Source organism: Alosa pseudoharengus, unplaced genomic scaffold (assembly GCF_046254945.1).
Source record: "Alosa pseudoharengus isolate Yale_2024_CS ecotype anadromous, Long Island Sound unplaced genomic scaffold, YU_APseudo_1.1 YU_APseudo_1.1_scf_16, whole genome shotgun sequence".
Taxonomy (NCBI): Eukaryota; Metazoa; Chordata; class Actinopteri; order Clupeiformes; family Clupeidae; genus Alosa; species Alosa pseudoharengus.
The window spans coordinates 13,127,614-13,149,638 of record NW_027468630.1 but is presented as its reverse complement, the minus strand read 5'-3'; the positions used below and the strand labels follow the sequence as shown (position 1 = coordinate 13,149,638).

Here is a 22,025-nt window from a genome sequence, read left to right as displayed (position 1 = left end):
CCTTCTGGGATCCTGACCTTTTTTGGCAGTAAAAGCTGAGATGGAGAATTTGAACTCACTGCCCTGTGGAGCTGAGTCTTGTAGGACCGCAGCATCCTGGACAAGCCGGGGAAGGAGCACTAGACGTGTCTGCGTTGACCCAAACTGAGGGACGCCTGTCCCAAGGAGGGGAACGTACACACCTCAGACCCCCCACCCCACCCCACATACACACAAACACTCACACACACCATCCATTCATCCTTCAGCATCCACTCCACCCATTGAGCAAACACAGACTCTGGCAATTATATCATTCCTCCATCTCAAAGAAGGCTTAGTAAGAGCACTGTGGCCTCCCTCAGATGTCGGTGAGGGTGGTGTGGTGTGGTGTGATGTTTAAAGACAAACATTACCTGAACTGTTTTTCTAACCTCGCGTTAATAAAAGACTAGTTCATATTAGACATGCCCGATTGAGTTTATTAGTCAATCTCCTATGCTGCAGTGAAGTAGTTTGTTGGATTTTTTTTCATTGAAACACCATGAACAACATGAAGGTGGAACTTAGTCTTTAATGCACAGCGCAAAAAAAATCAATATATGGAATGTTTTTTTTATTATGTACCCTTTTTTCTCAAAAAAAAAAATCAGTTACTTGTCTAATGTATACAGTTGCATCTGCAGAACTCCAGTAAACACCGGTTTAGACATCAGAGCTAACATGAAGAAATTAAGAAGAGAAAAGGCCTCTAGCATCACTTTACTCTTTCCATATGGACCAAATGCATTGGGAGGTGTCACAGTCTTCAGTAAGATGGAGTAGAGAATGCAGGAGTGATGTCATTAACTCCTTTGTCCAGAGAGTATCATGTTGTGATGTTAAGATGTCTGATGACAGACAAACCCTCCATTATATCCAAAAACATATGTTTGGTGTGACGTATGTCTCTTTCGCTTCTGGTCTCATTGGGAAAGCACATCAGCAAAGCAAAACAATCAGGAATATGACGATGGCAAATAGCAATTCAAAACTAATAGCAACTGAGTAGTTGCAGTAGTAGAAGCAGCTGTTTAGCGATGGCGGTGCACAGTGTGAGTACAGATACAGGATATGAAATCAGGCATCAGGGGGGCACTGCCTCCCGTTATCACTCTGAGCGACGGACAGAATGACACAAGCACTAGCCAATCAGTTAACAGAAGAGGAAGAATGGAAGCAGTTTCCACAGTTAAAGACTTTTTTCAAGCCGGGTCTTCTGATACTTCTATTCTGTATAGAAGTGTCAGTAACTGATGCAAACAGAGTTGTTCAGGGACAGACGAGTCCCACGGTACTACTATGACCCGCACAGCGATTCTGTGAGACATTTAGGATAACATGCAAAGACAGAAAAGGATTTTAATGGAGGAACTTGGATGGAAAAACATGGCTGGATTTGTCCTCATAGTTTCTGTAGCATGTAACTCAGTAATGATAAGAAACACTTTTTGTTTTTGTAAATGAATTATGGTATGACATCTCATCGTATCACATTTCATCAGCAATTGGACAAATCCAGACAAGGTGTCATTCAAGTCCCACCATGGCGATAAATCAATAAATACATCACTTTTCACATTATGCAGATCAAATCTTCAAAATGATAGACATTCTCATATGAATCGGTGTTTGCTGCCGTTCCCCTCTGATGGTTCAGATGGTGTAATATTTTGTCTTCTCTAGTTCAAAATCTGCATGTATTTTATGTTTTTAGACAGACTGCAATTCTGAATGCATAACAGCCTGAACAAGAATAAATAGATGGTGGACTAATGATGTCCTATTGACCAATTTTGCACTAGCCCATTCAAAACCATAAACAAAGGAGAAGGTGATGTCACTGTCTAGAATGTAAAGTACAACTCACAGCCCAGTGTATGTTGACCATAAAGTAAAGTTGGACTGGAATATTTACATCTGATGTAATAAATTCAACACAGAATCAGATTATTCTTTATCACTAGAGATGTCAAGTGATAATGATTCAGGGTGCACAAAAACATGCTGACAGTATCATAGTAAATAATGACAAATATTTTATGGGATGTTTCATGAAGTAGGGTTGTGGATTCAGTTGACTTTAACATCCATATAATGTCCAGTGTCTCGCTTGAAAATAATGGCTAATAAACAGGTACACTTCTAATGTGAGGACAGACTTCAAATTAAGCATCTTAAAAGAGATGTTTGGTGTTTTTCAAACTAGGGTCTGTATTTGGATGATAGTCTACGTTTTCGTTTGGGATCAAAACATATCAATTGGGGCAGTTTTGAGTATGTTCGGAAAATGTGTTTAATAACAAATAGCCATATAACTGAGGCTTGGGGACAGTGTCACTCCATCAAAGTAAATCGCTCCTTTAAGCCCCTGACTAGGCTCAAAATATCATGACATGTCTGTGCTCCCATGGAGAGGCCCACTGCAGATGAGTGTTTCTACATATGTGTGTGCGGTCAGTGCATTATCTTACTCTTCTTCACTGCAGATGAGTGTTTTTACATACAGTATGTGTGTGCGGTCAGTGCATTATCTTACTCTTCCTCCGGTTGCCACCATCTTTCGAGGATGAAGTCCGTTCAAGTCGATCACCGAACTCTCCTGCTATTGCATCCATTGACAGTAGTTTGTGGCACATTCGGTAATCAATTTATATTTTTGGTAATCGACTTTCGGGAATCAACTTGTACTTTGAGCGTAGACAGTGACTTTAAGGAAAGACATAGTGACATTGCCCCCAAGCAACAGTTATATGCCTATTTGTTATTCAATGCATTTTCAAGTCTTACTCAAAGCAGCACGGATTGACGTTTGGTCCCAAACAAAAAAAATAGACTTGTTATCCAAAAATTGACCCCAGGTTGTAAATCACCAAACCTCCACTTTAATTCAAAGATGCCACACTGGGGTATAATTCTAAGCTAAGATCACTGTCCTCACTGATCACACATAAGTTTTACTTAATTTGTTACACACTGTGTAAAAATACTTTTACATGTACGTTGCCTATATTAATACCACTGCAATATTTATTGCTATGTTTAGCTCTCTGGAGTGTTACATATAGTTGTGTTCTGACGCCCAGCAGCTTTGTTGGCAGAGCACACAGCAGCACTGGTACATATTAAATAGGATTTAAATAGGATTTTCCATGTCTCTGTCAACTATGACTATGTGTTTCCATGTCTATGTCAACTATGACTATGTGCTATGATGGAGCCATTTATTTCAGTTTGCGGGCCAACAACTACAACAGCCTACCTCATGAAACACCCCAAACATGTATTAGGGATAATAACAAAAAACAAAAAATAAACAAAACTAAAACCAATAGAATCTTAAATAAATGTTCCCTTTTTAAATAGTCAAAGTCACAAGGTGATATTTTAATCCATGCGTTCAAGCAGATAGACAATGGATTCAAATAATTTCTATCTTTGGTGTCCTCAGCGTTTAAACCGTACAAAATGGCCACTTTGGTTGCTTGGTTTTTTTCTTAAGAGTCATTTATTTATAGAAAATAATTGTTATAAAATAACTATATGTTAAAATCTCTCTAGAGGGTCCTCTCCTGGCTGCTTAGCTGGATCTGTTGTGTGCCGCTTGCGATCGAGTCCTGGTGGATCTTTTCCTCAGCCTGAGGGTGGAGTTGGCTGCGGGAGAAGAGCGCGGCAGGAGGAATAGTCACATCAAGCGTGAGCTTCCAATCTGATTTCTTTTCAAATGGCACACGGAGTACACAAATGACACTAAATCCATGCACTCATACAGTGTAAAAGCTACGACGACATACGACGGCTGAAAATCATCACTCTGACAAACATGTGCTTGTGCTACTGTATATCTCCACAGTGCTAATAAGCCTGGCATAAGGCCAAACATGCGCTCATGCTATATCTCCACAGTGCTAATTAGCCTGGCATGAGCCCAAACTGTGCTCGTACTACTGTATATCTCCACAGTGCTAATTAGCCTGGCATGAGGCCAAACTGTGTTTGTGCTACTGTATATCTCCACAGTGCTAATTAGCCTGGCATGAGGCCAAACTGTGCTCGTACTACTGTATATCTCCACAGTGCTAATTAGAAAACATGTGCTCATGCTATATCTCCAGTGCTAATTAGCCTGGCATGAGGCCAAACATGTGCTTGTACTACTGTATATGTCCACAGTGCTAATTAGCCTGGCATGAGGCCAAACATGGCAGAGAGTGTATATATATATGATAGCATGTACTTACACATTCTGCATTCCACCTGGGGTTTCTCCCACTGGCCGTCATGCAGGCAGCGGACCACTGGGGGGCGCCGCTGGACGAAGCCCTCGTTGCACTGGTACCTGATGATGGAGTTCACCTGGTAGCGGTCCTTCTTGTTCCCATACATGCGCGCATTCTCCACCTCAGGAGGAGGGCCACACAAAACTGCAGAGCACATGCAAAAAGAGTCAGGCCAGAGGTGACCAAGGAATTTAACTTAAAAATGTATATATTTATAAGGAGTGAAAAGGTAACAATGAGTAGATGGCATGGCTTTTCCCTATCAGTCTGTCAAACCATCAGTTAATGCATTCATCACCCATGTATGGCCCAAAATCTATTTTCCTTTAGTTCACATATTATCATGTCATTCACAACCTGACAAAACATGAAACCCTGAGACAGTGGCAGGGTGAGTGGCCAGAAACAACATGACCCATCTGGAGTTGGTATCAGCAGCTGCACCAACCTGGCCCACTCTTGCAGGTAAAAGGGCAGCTGCACCAACCTGGCCCACTCTTGCAGGTAAAAGGCAGCTGCACCAACCTGGCCCACTCTTGCAGGTAAAAGGCAGCTGCACCAACCTGGCCCACTCTTGCAGGTAAAAGGGCAGCTATACCAACCTGGCCCACTCTTGCAGGTAAAGGGCAGATGGTAGTTGCAGGGCACGTCATTCCACTGGCCGTTCTCGTGCCAGATCATCACCACACAGTCCTCTCCGGAGTTGAAGTAGTTGTCCGGCTGGTTCGGCCTCCAGTTGATGAATTGCTAGGAGAGGAGTGGTGTCGTCATGGAAACCATCCCAGTAAGAACAGCGAGAGCTCACAAATGTTCTGAATTCCCCTTACCCCACCCCCACTTCCCAAATAAATACAATTCTGTTCTGAATTGAATTGTGTTTAGTATTCAGTTCAACAAGCTTATGGCTAACCTGACATCAAAGGAATTATTTAGGTTTTAATTATGTTTTGGAAAATGAATCAAATGGACTCTTTGTCAGTACAGGCTACAGTAGAGTGGCTGGGTTTACCAGAGGAGTGCCGTCTGTCCAGCGGAAGTCATTCTCCACGGTCTTATCATTCAGGCCAATCCACTGGTAGTCCTGAGCGTGGGCTGCCATACACAGACAGACAATGGAAACCATAAAATTATACACACACAGAAACACACACACACACACACATTCACACATACACAAATAAACACATACACATTCATATACATACAGTATCATAAACACATCCATAAAGCTCCTCTGAGCACCCGTGCCCACACACACACAGTCACAAAGATGATCCTACTGTTGAGTTGGACTCACAGTTGACAAAGTGCTGTTCCTCGGGCGTGATGATGCTGACCAGGTGGGCGTTGAGGTCCCTGCAGCGCTGTTCGGCGTCCTCCCAGGTCTCGCGCTCGGCAAAGTGCAGGTAGCAGTTGCCCTGGAACTTAGTCCAGCCGTCCTCACAGGTCTGCTCATCTGCAGCGCCACCAGGTGGCAAGGACGTAGGTTAACACTCGCCGCACACACACCCCACTAACCCAACACAGAACATGAGCCTACCGATGACTCTGGAGCAAAAGACTCAACATCAAGGGAAAACGGATTGTTTTCTTTAAAGAAGGAGTACACAGAGAAAGCAAAAGACTGTAGAGTGATGTATTGTATTGTAGTGTAATGTATTGTGTGCTTGTATAGGTTCGATAGGGTGCATGGACTTGCAAATCTTAAATGTGACTAAGAAGAATGTGTTAAAGGAGGTAAATTCACATTAAGTATTCATTTCATAGGGGCCAAGGAATTGTCCTCACATCTATTTGATTTTAGTAGATAATTATACAGATGAATTCATCTCAGAATATTCCACAGAAATTCCACTCTACTCAAATACTATATTAAAGGTAAAAAAATACAGTTAGAAATACAGATTACAGTCTTGCTAAAAAAAATCCTTAATTTGAAATAAATATATAAATATAAAAAACAAGCTTAAATGTATGTTTAATAATGTTAAAAACAACTGCTGCTTAATAACAGCACAAACAGGGTGGGAGTATCAAGTACTGTCCAGGGGAATGTGCTAAGGGATTTCTTTGCTGACCAGCATTTCTGCTTTACCCCACCCCACCCCACCTGTGTTCCTTTTTCAGTTAAATGTTTCTTTCCCTAAATGAGCTCATAGAGGAGTTGAACAGGCCCTGAAATAAACATCACCTCAGCAAATGGAAATTACCGTTAACTTTTCAACAGTTATTACTGTAGATTTCTCAGCAGTGATGTCTCAAGGAGGGAGGGACTAAAGACTAGTACGTATCTACTTGATGTTTATACTTGTGATGAATATCCATGTCTATGCAGTTCAACTGCCATTTCAGAAGCCGGTTGTGCTCTCTCCAGGAAGAGAGAGAGAGAGAGAGAGTGTGTTTCTGCAGTATGTACAGTGTGTATTTGTGTGTGTGTGTGTGTGTGTGTGTGTGTGTGTGTGTGTGTGTGTGTGCGGAAATTTGTTTTTCTCCTTGTTATGATCAATGCTGTCATTCATTCTTTCACCGCACCTAAAGAAGAGGGGTGGAAATAAGCACCCTAAAAAAGCACCAGAAAGAATTAACTCCCACACACACACACACACACACACACACACACACACACACACACACACACTCTCTCTCACACACACACACACACACACACACACACACACACACACACACACACACACACACACTCTCTCACACACACACACACACACACACACACACACACACTCACACACACACACTCACACACACACACACACACACACACACACACACACACACACACACACACACACACACACACACACACACACACACACACAGGGTATTTTGAGAAGGGACCTTAACATTCAACCTCAACAAATCCCCCGTCTCCTTTTCAATAAGCTGACGAAGCGAGAAAGCGTGTCATGGTGTTTGCCACCTGCACCTTCTGCTGTCATTGCTTCATCACTACAGCTGTTACAGTATTTGTTGTTGTTGATGTTGCTGTTGTTGTTTTTGAGAGGGGTTTTTGTGTTAGTAGCTGAAGCGGACCTCGTACCAATCTCGCAGCGCTTCCCTCCATAGCTGGGCAGGCATAAGCATGTGAAAGAGTCCCCGCGCTCCACACACGTGGCGCCGTTGGCACACGGGTTTGAGTGGCACACGTCAAGCTCTGCAAAAAAACGTCCAGGTTTCGTTCTTTCTGTGCTCTTTCTCGTCTTTTTGTTGAAGGGAGAGGGAAAGGAAAGAATGCCGTCAGGGCTGGAGTCTAGGGGTGGGGGACGGGATGAGGGGGGGGGGGGGGGGGGGGTTGGGGGGTAAAGGGATGCTCAGGCAAGTGAGAATTCAGGTCTGCTGAGACAAAGTTGACCCATAACATAATCATAATTTTATACCAAAGATGGAGATGTCATAACATGTTTGATATATATATATATATATATATATATATATATATATAATATCTCAAAACATAAAATGTATCTGTTTATCTCGGTTTATATTACATAGGTTATATGTTGATTTTTATTTCATAGAGAGATTATGTTTGGTATCAACATTTGTCTTGAGAAGCAGAATATTCCTGTAACCAGCAAAGTGAGCAGCAAGAGCTGTTAGCATCAGAGCATATCATTTATCACAAAGTGAGTTAAAAGTTAGCCATCTTACTTTGGATAACATCACACAATCTTGGACAGTTTTTGTCTAGTACAATAATGTTTTGAATCCAATTTGAAAACGCATTATGCTGCATAACATACATGTACTACATGTTTGATAATGTAATCAAAAACCAAAGTTTTGCCAAAGTTTTGTAGGGAAACTGATAAGCCAGCTTTGTGATACACCATTTGAGAGATTGTGCAAAGAGCAGCAGTTTAAGCGAGGCAGAAGCATTTTTACAGCTGCACAAAAACAACGCACACATATGGAGAGGTGTCTCACAGCCTCCAAAACACCTTGTGAAGGAAAAGAACTGTCACAACAAACAAACAAACAAACAAACAAACAAACAAACAAACAACACCCCCGCCATCTTGCAATCCACAGGGTGTATGAACATGAGCACAAACACTGATGAGGGGCAGAGGAAGACTCTGGACACCGTTAGGAGAGAGCGTGACCACAACACACAAACACAACACACAAACACAACACACAAACACAACACAACATGGACACAACATGGACACAACATGTGAGAATGACGCTGGAGCATGCAGAGTAGTTTACACAACTGTAAAATTAGTGATCACACAATCAAACATGGATTCGTGCAATTTCATGGAATTAATCACAAAATGCTTAAAGACACAATAACACATTCAGTACATACAGAGAAGCGGTGACCAGCTGTTGCATGTACAAGGCTTCATGCCAAAGAATTGAACTGTGGAGAATAACACGTCACCAGATCAGATGCCTGTGATACAAACTGCACCGGTACTCACCGAGCTGGCAGTCTGCCCCCGTCCGACCTGGTGGACAGAGACACAGGCCGACGCCGTCCTGGACGGTACACGTCCCCACACCACATGGGTTCGGGTCACAGGGGTCAACTAATAGGGAAGCAGAAAAGACTCCTCATTCTGATGGTGCCAAAAAGACTGATGGTATCAGCTTATCAAATAAACACCTCAACATCAGTCTATGTTATAAACCAGGAGACTATTCAACATTTCAATCCGAATCCATCAAAAATGGGCACACCACAAAATATGTATATGTAGAAAATAAATATCTCTATTTGTATTTATATATATATGTATATTTTATATGAATGTTTGAATATAAATGAAGATTCATGAAGAATCACCCACTGTCGTCCAGTGCTGGCTCCTCCACGACGGCTGGTGTTTGCAGTGTGAAGGCTGGGGTGGTGGTGCCCACCAGAGGGGCAGGGGTGGCGTAGGGCTCCCCGGCACTGTCCTGCAGCTGGGCCGGTGCTTGGTCCGGCGTGGAGGTCCTGCTCACGAACTGGGCAGGGGCCTGGGCGTACAGCACCTCACTGGGTGGGTGGGACTCGGTCGGGTGGGGCTCAGCGAGGTGTGGAGAGGAGTCCGTCGGGGAGGTGTGGTGGTAGGCGTGGGGGTGGGGGTCACTGCTGCCGCTGGTGCTGCCGATAGTGCTGCTGTCGAAGCTGCTGCCGCTGCTGCCTGAGGAAAGCCCACTGTGATCTCCGCTGATCTCCACCGGGCCCTTCCCGAGCTCCTGGCTCTCTGTCGGGTGGACGCTGACCTCCACCATGCTGCTGTCGGTCAGGAGGATGACGTCCCCGCTGGCAGAACCTCCTGAGGAGAACCCGCTGACATCACCCGATCCTACAGAGCCGCTCGCCATGCCGGAACCGCCAGAACCGCCAGAACCGAACTGCAGGAAGCCAGATGCCTCCTGCTCTTCTGCCAGCTTGACTGTCCGGTCGGTGAACTCCGAGCCGAACAAAGTGATCCGAGGGAAACCGGAACCGCTGCCTGACCCGCTCACATCTCCACTCGAGAGTCCACTTCCATCTCCGCTCTGGAAGCCGCTGACATCTCCTGAGGCCTCGGAGTGACCGCTGGAACCGGACCCGGACCCAGAGATAGGCCCGGCGCTGGACCAGTCTCCGGAGCCGCTGAAATGGACTCCGGCGCCTCCGAGCTCCTGCTCCACGCGGGGGGAAGAGGACGAGATCTCCACATACCTGCCGCCGCCGACAAAGAAGATCCGCGTGCCACTACCGTCAAGATCACCCGAGTGGACGCCGCTGGCGTCTCCCGAACGACCGGACAGAAATCCACTCAGGTCCTGCTCACTCGAGCTGGACGCTGAGGAAATCCCAGAGGACTCCCAGCTCTCCCCTGAGGACCCGCTGGACATGTCTGAGGAAGACCCGCTGGACACATCTGACGAGGAACCGCTCTCCTCAGAGCTGAACCCTGACCCGGACACACTTCCTGATCCCATGTCTCCACCGACAAATCCAGATCCCAGTGGGAATGTCAAGACTTCAGGGATTCCCTGTCCAGTTTCCTGTGCCATTCCTGACGCAGATTTCTCGGCGTACAAAGCGGGCCCAGTACTGGAGAAGGTCACAACAAACCCTGATCCTTCTTCATTCCAGCCAGAACCAGAACCAGACAAGTCTCCACTGGTGCCCGACCCAGATCCAGACCCAGATGGTACCACAGTGGTACCCCAGCTGGCCTCTCCACTGGTCCCAGACCCAGACCCACTGGTACCACTGGCTTCACCACTAGCCAGGCCACTTCCACTGGCTGACGCCTCACCAGAGAAGCCACCGGATCCTGAGGGCAGTTCTGCAGAACCAGAACCTGAGGGCAGTTCTGCAGAACCGGATCCTGAGGGCAGTTCTGCAGAACCAGAGCCTGAGGGCTCCACAGCAATGGGAGCAGTGATGGAGGGAACCACTGAAGCCAGGAGAGAGGGGGGGGGTAGGTAGTGTCTTAATAAGATAGACTGCATATACATATATACAATAAAATGGCATACATGCATAAAATGTGATTCAAATGAAAGATAAGGCTTTGAAGCTTACTTTTCCACTGTTTACATTATGTACTTGGCAAACAATTATAGAAGCAAAATAATCCAGAAGTCATATGTCATAATTATAAAAACTATATTTCTATTTTTCATTTCAAAACCCCAAAATAAAGACTTCAGATGCCATATTCTCAACTACACACTGGATGGCACCAAAGTGCTCTGTATCGTTGAAAAGGTCTAATAACAGTGTTACAATGGTGACTTGATGTGTCACAATCTATGTGGAGGTTAGAGCAGCTCAAGTGACCGCTGGTCAGATTGGCATAGGCCCTCCCTTATTGGGGTGTCAGAGGCCCAGAAAGCACTCAGAACCATAGGAGAGGGCTCGTTCAACACGACAGACTGAACCATAGGAGAGGGCTCGTTCAACACACGACAGCCTGAATAAGGAGGTTGTAACAGACACAGTATATCTTAAACCACAAGTAGAAATCATACCTGGATGGAGCAGGTCTGTAATTGTTGTCCCATTGATAAGTACTTCTTCAATTTCTGTTATGTTCATTCCAGTCTCATTGAGAAGTGCAAACTGATCGGCTGTGGATATTCAAACATTGCAATTAATCACTAACTTTACTAATTGATAAACAGCTTGTTTATTTGGCATTTATCAGGCTGGCACCAGATTTCCATCCTCCGTTTGCATCTGAGACCTAAACACTAGTATTATTTCTTCTGATTCATTGTTACCTTTGAAGCAGAAGCAATCGAATCTTGCGTTTGGCTCAGGGTAGCCAGTCTGGTTAGCGTGCAGGTAGATGGTGTGGACGCCGGCCTTTCCTCCACCGCACAGCTCACGGGGGCTGCTGATTGGATAACGCACACTGCGGTCCGACAGCCAACCGGCACGGCACCTGTCGTAACCGTGACGCCAGGCGGAGTACAGCTGGCCCGTGGAGGCCAGCGTGGCGTTCCTCTCCTGACAGGCAGTGACCGCCTCGTCATAGCTGAAGCCCTCAGCGGAACTTAGATGGAAGAACTCACCTACGAGTGAGAAAGAGAGTGAGAGAAATAGAGAGGAAGAGGAAATGAGGGAGTGTAGCAGGGAGAAGAAGAAGGCAAAAGATAAATATAGTGTTCAATAGTGTCCCTTTAACTTTACTGCCTAAGAAAGGTGCCATACTAGAGGAATGGATTAGTTTCTCAAGGAGCACAAAAACCTGATGGAAATGCATACTGTATCTGTACTGTAAGCTACTTTGGGCAAAAGCATTTGGTAAATAAAAATGAATGAATGAAGACATGCAGTTAATCATCTGACTTCTATATTAGCATCTGATAGTAATGCGGTGAGATAGTAGAGTTTGACAACAAACAGTATTTATGGAGTAATGCTGTCAGATAGTAGAGTTTGACCACAATACTGTACAGTATTTACGGAGTAATGCTGTCAGATAGTAGAGTTTGACCACAATACTGTACAGTATTTAGGGAGTAATGCTGTCAGATAGTAGAGTTTGACCACGATACTGTACAGTATTTACGGAGTAATGCTGTCAGATAGTAGAGTTTGACCACAATACTGTACAGTATTTACGGAGTAATGCTGTCAGATAGTAGAGTTTGACCACAAACAGTATTTATGGAGTAATGCTGTCAGATAGTAGAGTTTGACCACAATACTGTACAGTTTTTATGGAGTAATGCTGTCAGATAGTAGAGTTTGACCACAATGCTGTACAGTATTTACGGAGTAATGCTGTCAGATAGTAGAGTTTGACCATGATACTGTACAGTATTTACGGTTTGTTGCTATCCACTGTCTCTATCCTTCTAATGCCCTGTGTTCAGCACAAACACACAGCTGATTAGGCTCATGATGTGCTGAATCAAGTCTGCTTTAGCTGGGTTAGTTTAAAAAAGTGCAAACAGATGGAGATCATGAGGAGCAGATGGCTACTGCATGTTCCGTGAGAATAAAACTCGAATGCCTAATGTCTAAAGCCTTTCAGATGAGGAGCCTCTGTATTGCACCTCTTCATGAAAATAAAGAAAGCTAAGACACTGAATATGCATGACTGAATGAGACCCTCAATGTACTGTAGGTGTTAGATGAAAGCCCGAACCTACGTTCTTCTCAAAACAAAATTTCAGTGCATTTATGCAATGAAGAGCATGACTGGTGATGCACTTTGTTATCATTTTGGTTATGCTATGGTGTGTCTTGTCACACATTTCATCATAATCGATGGAATCTAAACTAATGTGTCAGATTAGCACACGGTAAATGCGTCTAGACAGTGTCTGAGTATGTTACCCTTGAGCTGGCCAATGTGGCAGTAGACATCATAGCGCTCGTCTGCAGGGCGAAGACCGTAAGACCTGACCCCCGGCAGGTGCTCCAAGTCCCCAGCACACTTATCACGAGGGCGGACGATGGGATACCTTTACGACACAATTACCAACAAATTATTACCTGAAATGGAGAGTGCGACACCTTCAGAGCTTTACCATCATACACAGTAGCGTTCTTATGATATTCTTCTATATCTACAGTATATTCTTCTAAAGTTCACTTTCAGATGATGTTTATTTTCTAAACAACACTGTCATTAATACGATATTATTGAAAGGACATATTGTAACATATTTCCAGGTCCACATATATATTTCTGTAAATGATTCTGTGAAATAGACTTCCTGAGAGAGCCAGTGGTTTCTTAACCACAGCACTGAAGCTTAGGGAGCTAACCAACACAGAGAATAATCCTGACAGTCCTGTCCACTACCTGACGGTCTGGTCAAGGAGCCAGCCAGCGTCGCACTGGTGGTATCCCCCCTCGTAGGCCGTCTGGAGCTGCTCGGAGGTTGCCATGATGGCACCCACGCTCTGGCACGCCAGCTGGGCCTCCACGAAGGTGAAAGCGTAACGGCTGGAGCCGGGCCGGTAGTGGAACACCACACCTGCACACAGGTGAGAGAGGGAGGGAGAGGGACAGAGAGACAAAAGGGCGGGAAATGGAGTACCAATATGTCGTTTTTGTTTCTCGAAATGTTCTCTAAATAGTGAGTAGTGTTTAGTGAGCGCTTAAAATGAAGTAGTGTTTAGTGAGCGCTTAAAATGACGGTCACTTCAGTAAAAACACCCTTCGATCTAGAGTTAGTGTTTTTGTGGAGTGTTGTGTCCTGCGTTGTGTTGTGTCCTGGGTTGTGGTCATGTGACTTCTGACCCACCTGACCCCACTGCTCCGCTGTAACTGACATGTGGAATCTCCGCCTCCACCACAGGCCGAGCCGTGGCTTTCACGATGAGGTCAGGGACGAGGTCCGGGATCACCTCGGTGACGTCTGGGGGCGGGAACAGCGGTGCTTGAGTGACAGGCCACCAGACGGGCTTGGTGGTCTCGGGCTGATGCGTGACCACCTCCCCCACTTTCACCTCGCTCTCCGTCACTTCCTTGATGAACACCTCCGGGCCCGGGGTTTCTGTGGCGATGCTGAGAAGGCCTGGCTCAGTGGTGGTCTGGCCTCCGAAAGGAAAGAAGGGAAGGCCAGAGCTCTCCTCACCATCATCTGAAGGAGAGGGGCAGAGACGAGGCCATCACAGACAGTGTTACAGACAGTTACATACACTTCATGTGGAGCGCTTGCTTGCTTTCTTACAGTTCTTCCCAGAATGTCGTTTTTGAGAGGAATCATACCTACTGTATGCTTTATTAGCATAGTAACCATGGTGACAGAGTGAATGGGTGAAGAAACTAATGGACAGGAACAAAACTCAAAGCGCTAAGGGAAAAGTAGCTGCATTCAAACACACCAGCAAGATATAATTGAGTTTATGAATTGGAGACAACATAAAAATGTGTCCTGCATGTTTTATTTGAGCAGTGAGTAACATATGAGACAGCCCATTTACCTTCATAGCAGATGGCATCGTAGCGGGATTCTGGGTCGGGATAGCCTGTCTGATTCGTGAATCGGTAGACAGTGCGGACTCCCAAAAGCCCACCTCCGCACTGTGGCCGGGCAATGTTGATTGGGTAGCGCACGCTGCGGTCAGCTAACCAACCGGCGTTGCAGACGTCCATGCCCTGCTGCCAGGCCAGGTAGAGCTCACCTGTGGTGGCCAGCCGCGCCCCCAGCCTCTCACACTGGGCTTCAGCCTCCACAAAGGTGAACTTCTCAGGGGACATCGAGTAAAACACTTTCCCTAATGCGACATGGGCACATTCAGACGTTTGGTTTGCCATTTTGTTTTGTTTAAAATATTCAAAATGGACAAACATGGAAAAAGACAATATTTTCAGTAATTGTATTCATACAAATATTTAGATATTTTTAAAGATAAAGATATTTAAAACATTTGAAATGACTGCAAATATTTCTGTACAAATATTTCTGTTCATGCGTACTTGCTTACTACCTTAAAAAGACAGAAATGAGATAAGGATCTCAAATACTATGCAGATACTGTAACATGCAAGCAGTACCTGTCATCTTCTCTGCAAAGCAGTACACATCATACGTCTCGCTGGTGTTCCTGATGCCATAGGTCCGCACTCCAGGGAATTTCTCTTTGTCACCATAGCAAGGCTCTCTGGGATCATGAATGGGGTACCTGCAGGTGCGTAGTGATCCAAAGTTTAGAACAGCCAATCATGATTAAGTGACAACAGCAGAGTGAGAGGTGTTGAGAATTTCCCTTCTCAATTCTGATACTGGTGATGCTAGTGTTGAAACATATGATTATGTATCTCTTAATACAAAACCTGAACACAAACGTATTCCTTTAAGAGCATACTCTCACACACACCAATGCAAAAGCTGCTGTATACCTGACAGTCTCGTCAGCCAGCCAGCCAGCATCACACTGGTGAAATCCTCCATCGTATGCAGCCTGCAGCTGCTCAGCGCTGGCGATGACGGCGCTGTTCTGAACGCAGGCTGCCTTGGCCTTCTCAAACGTCAGGGTGTAGCGAGAGGTGATGGCACGGTAATGGAAAACAATACCTGGACAAGACGCATTGGAAGAAGTATAAGTATAAGTATAAGTATATATATACTCTTTTGATCCCGTGAGGGAAATTTGGTCTCTGCATTTATCCCAATTCGTGAATTAGTGAAACACACTCAGCACACAATGAACACACAGTGAGGTGAAGCACACACTAATCCCGGCGCAGTGAGCTGCCTGCATCAACAGCGGCGCTCGGGGAGCAGTGAGGGGTTAGGTGCCTTGCTCAAGGGCACTTCAGCCGTGCCTACTGGTCGGGGTTCGAACCCAAGAATGCTCAAAACGTACTGTATATGTATACAATATACCTGTATGTATCCTGAAATGTTGTATGTACTGTATTTGAGTGTATATATGCCTGTATGTATCTATGTGTGCAGGTATAGACTGTATGTGTATGTGTATATACAGAATACACACTGACCTTTCTCCCTCAGGAACATGCAACACTCAGCTTTCAAAAAGCATGAGTGATTCTTCAGACTAAATATTTCCTAAATATTTCCAACTCATATATGTTTTACTTATTTTATTTCTATTTATTTGTATCGGTAATACTTGTGAACACATATCATCTACCCTGGACAAAGACCTCAATAGTGTAATACTTGTTAACACATATCATCTACCTTGGACAAAGACCTCAAAAGTGTAATACTTGTTAACACATATCATCTACCTTGGACAAAGACCTCAAAAGTGTAATACTTGTTAACACATATCATCTACCTTGGACAAAGACCTCAATAGTGTAATACTTGTTAACACATATCATCTAACTTGGACAAAGACCTCAATAGTGTAATACTTGTTAACACATATCATCTACCTTGGACAAAGACCTCAAAAGTGTAATACTTGTTAACACATATCATCTACCTTGGACAAAGACCTCAATAGCGTCAGAGCTGTCCTCAATCTCATGCATGACTTCACAGCGGAACACTCCGGTGTCGTTGGAGAGCAACTCCGTGATCTTTATTGAGGCGTCCGTAGGGGTCATGGGGTAGCCCACCATGGTGACCCTATCCAGGTACTCGTCCGCTACCCTAATCACGCCCTCCGAGGCTACCAGGACGTTGGTGACCTTGTCCTTGGTGACGTGGGTCCACTTGATGCGGTGGGAGAGCGGGGCGATGGGGGGGGCGCCGGGGTCATGCGGGGTGTTGTCCTGGAAGTAGCAGGGCAGGACCAGCGTGCCGCCCATCAACACACGCACGGGCTTCTCCGATGGGATGCTCACACTCAGAATCTCAGGGTCTGCAGACACACATGTGCACACACACACACACACACACACACACACACACACACACACACACACACACACAATTACAGAATGAATACACACAAACAAAACACACATAATGAAATATAATTTGTGCGTGATGTACAGCAACACTTTCCATATGTGACTCCATATGTGACTTCATATGTACTTGATGCTCATTCTCCTGCACCAGCCAGATGGCATCTTACCTGTGTCTGACATTTCACCAAAGGTCATGGTAGTCCATGCAGTTTGCCACAGCGTACACAACACAAGCAATGCAATCATGGTGTACCTGAAAAGCAAAATTGTATTATTTAGACAAACATATTATTTATTTTAAGGGGATTTACCCTGGATGGAGGATTCCTGTAAGCTCATAGCCTCCTCCACTCCTCCACTACACATTAGTCATGGGACTATTTTTTATTGTAGAGAGTTGTTTAACAGGCAACATAGCTTCTGAATGCACTATTGTAACTCCATATAAAAGACAACATTGTTCCATGGTGAGAATGAGCTCCTCAGCCCAACAGCAATGAGAGAGACATTTTATCACAGTTCTTATTTATGGCATTAAATTGCAAATAATAACTCAGTGCTGTAATAAACCCCAAGACAAGGACAAGGAGTCTGTTGTCTAAATTCCTACATCCATGACATAGAAAGATTGCATTATAATTTTGATTTTATCCATATGTGAGAGGAAATCTACAGCCTAGATGTTACTCTATGGTGCCTTTCAGCAGAGGCTCATGTTGGGTGGTGAGGGGAACTCATGTGTCATTTATAACTGGACGCCAAGTGCTCAGACTACAGCCAAAGAAAAGACTACTGTTCCCACCATGCCACAGTGTTTCAGGGAAATCCACTGAAGCAGAGGGAAGGAAGAAACAAAACATTTGTCACTCTTGCCAGCCTGTCAACAAGCTTGTCAGCAGTCCCAGGTGTCTTTTTTTCCGCAGTCTGCTTTGGTACACGGCCATTGCGTCAAGTCACACAAATAGAGCTTCAACTGGATGCCAAGCAGGGTTTGAAAATGCAACATTCAAATTTGAACGGCTAAACTGGGGTCCCTTTCAGCATTGTAACTGAGCTGAGTCTAAGCAGCTAACTGCTGGACCTGTGAGTGCCAGAACGTGTGGCGTTGCCATGGTGACACATCATACAGAAACAGAATTTTCCTCCTCTGTAGAATTTCCAGAGACGTCACAAACCAGGAAATGACCTCAGCACTGAATGCTCAATGCACAAATACTTATCGCTCTTAAGACTGTTAGGGAGTACAGGCATCCTTTCATAGTGAAACGATCCTTGTGTTTGCTTTAACGAGTACTTCCCTCTTAAGAAATAAATCAATCCTCCTGGAACTGAAGCAAAGCAGGTTCCACTAAAATGACATTGTTAGATACATATTACTGTAAATCTTAATCTGAAATTTTGTGAGGGCTTGGTAAAGATTAAAGCCCTGTCAACCAAAAACAAGGTCATAACTCACAGGAAGGATGCAGGGAGTAAAAAAAGCCTAACTTGTAGAGGGAAGCTTGTGGCCAGGCAAGCCAGCTATGAAACACTGATACTTGACCTCCTCTCTCTCTTTCTCTCTCTCTCTCTCTCTCTTGGACACTCACGGCTTGTTCTCTAGCAATGACAAGATGCCATTCAGTAAACCGTAAAAGTAAACCGTAAAGGTGGAGTCAGCATTTTCCCTCTGGAAAACCGTTTGGAAACTCAACCAAAAACACCCACTCCCATCCAGAGCCCTTCCCCATACACGTGTGCTGCATTGGCTACAGGACTCGTGACACACTGACAGATCATTGCATTGATCACCACATTATGAACAGCCTATGAGTCAGGGGGATGGGAAACGCTGTGCTGCACAGGTAGGGAGGGCTGAGGGCTGAGGGCAATCCAACTGTAAAGCACTGGGACTCACAGGGACCCTCTCTAGGACAGTCACAGCTACTTCAATGTTCCATTCAGGTCACTTAAAATTAAACGCGAAAAGTTTCAGTTACTTCCTTTAAAAAAAAAGTTCCCCTTAATTAATTCCCTTTAACAGGTCAAGAGAGAGAGAGAGAGAGAGAGTGGCATGCCCCCTAGTGGTCAATATGGCAAAGACAGCCATGTCTATTTTCTCTGTCCTAATCCTAACATCCCTATAATGAACCATACATTATTTTCACTAACCTTATAGGCTCTATTTAGAACACACACAATATGACCGTCAGCGCCAACTCTGGCGCCGTGGGATTCATCTCTTTGGGGACGAGTAAATAGTTTCTCATAGCCAAGAGCACCACCACCGTCAACATCACTGGATGAGTAACACTTCCCTTGGCATAATAAAACAAACTTTCCAAGATGGATGACAGAAATCAGAAGAAAAGCGTGATCCAATCCAGCTTCTGGTAGTTTACTGAATCCATTGGTGAAATCATCAATCTATGGGTAATGGGTGCATAAGGAATGCACACCAGTAAGGTTGAAGTATTTATGGGACTCTTGGAAGTACACCAAACCACTTCATAAACTGAAGATGGAGAGTCATACTAAAACCTTTTTTAAAAAAAAATCTGATCTCTCCAAATTAACCATGTTTGCTTCAAAAATATACATGAAATATCTCAGGTTTCTTCAAATGAATAGTTAATTCATTCCACATCTAAATGTCATGATGTGGAGCCTCTGGCAATGCAGCTACTTTATTCATTTTCACTAGCCCACACTCTATTATGACTTACCTTCTCACTTCATAAACTCCGATCATAGTCAACTGCTCATAGTCATAATTTAATAATAATCACTGAGATCAGAGAAATAATTGTGTTGCACCAGACTAATATCAATAGCATGCTAAATAATTCATGGCTGTAGCAGCAGCAGGCTGGCCTGGGATGAACCTGTGCGGCGTGCCAACGCCCTGTGGTTGGAACCGAGGGCTCCCACTCTGGCAGAGCCACCGGATTCTGCACAGGAACGCCAGCTGAACCGACACACACTACAGAACCTGTGTGTCTGGACCCGACCAGAGCCCAGAGAGAGAGACCAGAGAGAGAGAGAGAGAGAGAGAAACCAGAGAGAGAGAGAGAGAGAAGGCGGAGGTGCTCTGAGGTCCAACAGTGTGTGTTTGTGTGTGAGTTGCATGGTGCTTGTGTATGGGTGTTTCGTGATGACCACTACATTTAAGAGGGGTCGCCACCGCACAGCGACAGGAGGACAAAGTCCAGGAGAAAAACTCACAGCCAATATTCCAGCTAATAAACTGGTCAAGTGGAAACAGTCATTGCAACGTTTTCCACAGTTTCATCAAAACTGTCGAATTCAGAGCAAAGTCTCTCTATAAATCTCTCTCTCTCTCTCTCTTTCTCTCTCTCTCTTCTGTGTCTAACTTCATCTGTCTGTTTCTGTCTCTCTCTCTTCTGTGTCTAACTTCATCTGTCTGTTTCTGTCTGCATCTCCCTCCCCACCTCCTACTATTGATTGAACTCTGTTTCCAAACTCATTTGGGAGCGGATCCCAAAGTCAATGCCCTGCATTCCCAACTGGTGGACATAATTACATCTCTCTAATCATGATGAGTGAATCAGAATGAGCTCTCAACACAGAGCTTTTCCCACCGCCACACATGCGATCAAGCCTACTGTATGTCCTCTCATGCCCTATTTCCAAAGAGCCACCATGTTGACCAGGTGCGGTCATGGCACGATATAACACAAAAGATCACTCCAGTTCAAGCAGGTGATGCTGAGGTGCTCGTTTTATACCTGGAGCAGCGGTCAATGAGTGTGTGTCTGTTCTCCTTGCAGTCAGAATTATGAGCACTCTGGTCACACTGGGCCCAGTGTTAAGAGCTTTCTCTCAGTTTTGAAAGGGCTGTCTCTAGTTTTTTCCACAGCCAAGTGCTTGGAGCATAACACTCTGTTTATATCAAGACTAATTTGATTTGAGGATGGAGACCTGAAGGAACAATGGGCAACCAGCACTTAAATAAACATGGAAATGGAGTCACACACCAGTTAGTATAGGGATAAAGGGACATTTTAAATTGCACTACAACAAAGTTATCAAAATCAGTAGCCTATATGCTTAAATCCATTGATCTCCATAGATCACTTGGTCTAATGAGGACATTAAATATTGTCAAACTCATACATTTACTTAATTGTTGGACATTAGAATATAAAGAAAAATACACGTGAATACTGGCTCTGAAAAGTATTCCATTACCAAATGAGGCTCTTTCATTAGCCATCAGTATGATCGATGTACGGTAAAGAATGGTCTTACCTTGTCATTGTATAAATCCCAGTTACATACATGCAATACATGCAAATCCTGTCCGCTCTTGTGGAGTTGCTCTTGTAGTTTCCAAGGTCACTCTTTTTTCGTCTACGATCTCTTTACTTGCGTCCCTTCTGCTCGGACGTGGGTAGAGATGCTCTGAGCTTGAGCTGAGGGGCCGAAAGAGTTGCCTTACAAACAGAACGCAAGTTTAGCTGTCAAAGGTGGGAGGGGGAGGGCAAAGGAGGTGGGTTGGAAGGTGGGAGAGAGACATAGGGAGAAAGAAACTTTATTTTGGCACCAAATCAAATGAGGTAATGCTATACGCACAGTGCCCCTTGACTTCAAACGCGCATCGGAGTGCTCGAATTGCTGGGAATAATTTAACAATTCAATATCGATTCGGACAACAACACGGTAGTGTGACTGTTAGATCTATCTGTCGCCCATCATTTAGAATCATTTAGAAAGAATCGTCGTCTCAGAACATGGCTACAACGCATTTATATGATGCTTGGCACCAATGACATGCACACACCTATGAAGATGGAAGTTTTTATTAATTTTTTTTTACTCCAATTACACATCAGAGGACCACATTTTGAATGGTCAACATTTTCATGTATGTCTGTCGACGTACGTCAGCTGCCCGGCATTCGCTTTACAA

The 22,025-nt window shown here is 44.6% G+C and overlaps 1 protein-coding gene across 4 annotated transcripts; it reads right to left on the bottom strand.

The window, feature by feature from the left end:
- Window positions 1–535: 535 nt before the first annotated feature.
- Window positions 536–21,561, bottom strand: LOC143125543 (aggrecan core protein-like). 4 transcript variants are annotated; one of them, XM_076287117.1, is made up of 19 exons: window positions 21,365–21,561; window positions 17,281–17,366; window positions 16,681–17,061; window positions 15,623–15,797; window positions 15,278–15,405; window positions 14,704–14,997; window positions 14,022–14,360; window positions 13,577–13,751; window positions 13,105–13,232; window positions 11,538–11,831; window positions 11,286–11,384; window positions 9,119–10,708; window positions 8,750–8,857; window positions 7,357–7,470; window positions 5,596–5,754; window positions 5,308–5,390; window positions 4,901–5,045; window positions 4,260–4,442; window positions 536–3,672 (listed from the first exon to the last, which is right to left on the bottom strand). In XM_076287117.1, the coding sequence occupies exons 1-19, from the start codon at window positions 21,403–21,405 to the stop codon at window positions 3,599–3,601; spliced, it is 4,596 nt and encodes a 1,531-aa protein (XP_076143232.1). In that variant the 5' UTR covers window positions 21,406–21,561; the 3' UTR covers window positions 536–3,598. The 4 variants fall into 4 exon arrangements, with proteins under 4 accessions (XP_076143232.1, XP_076143233.1, XP_076143234.1 ...); XM_076287118.1 differs by having other exon boundaries at window positions 8,750–8,858; window positions 9,126–10,708; XM_076287119.1 differs by lacking the exon at window positions 7,357–7,470.
- Window positions 21,562–22,025: the final 464 nt, after the last annotated feature.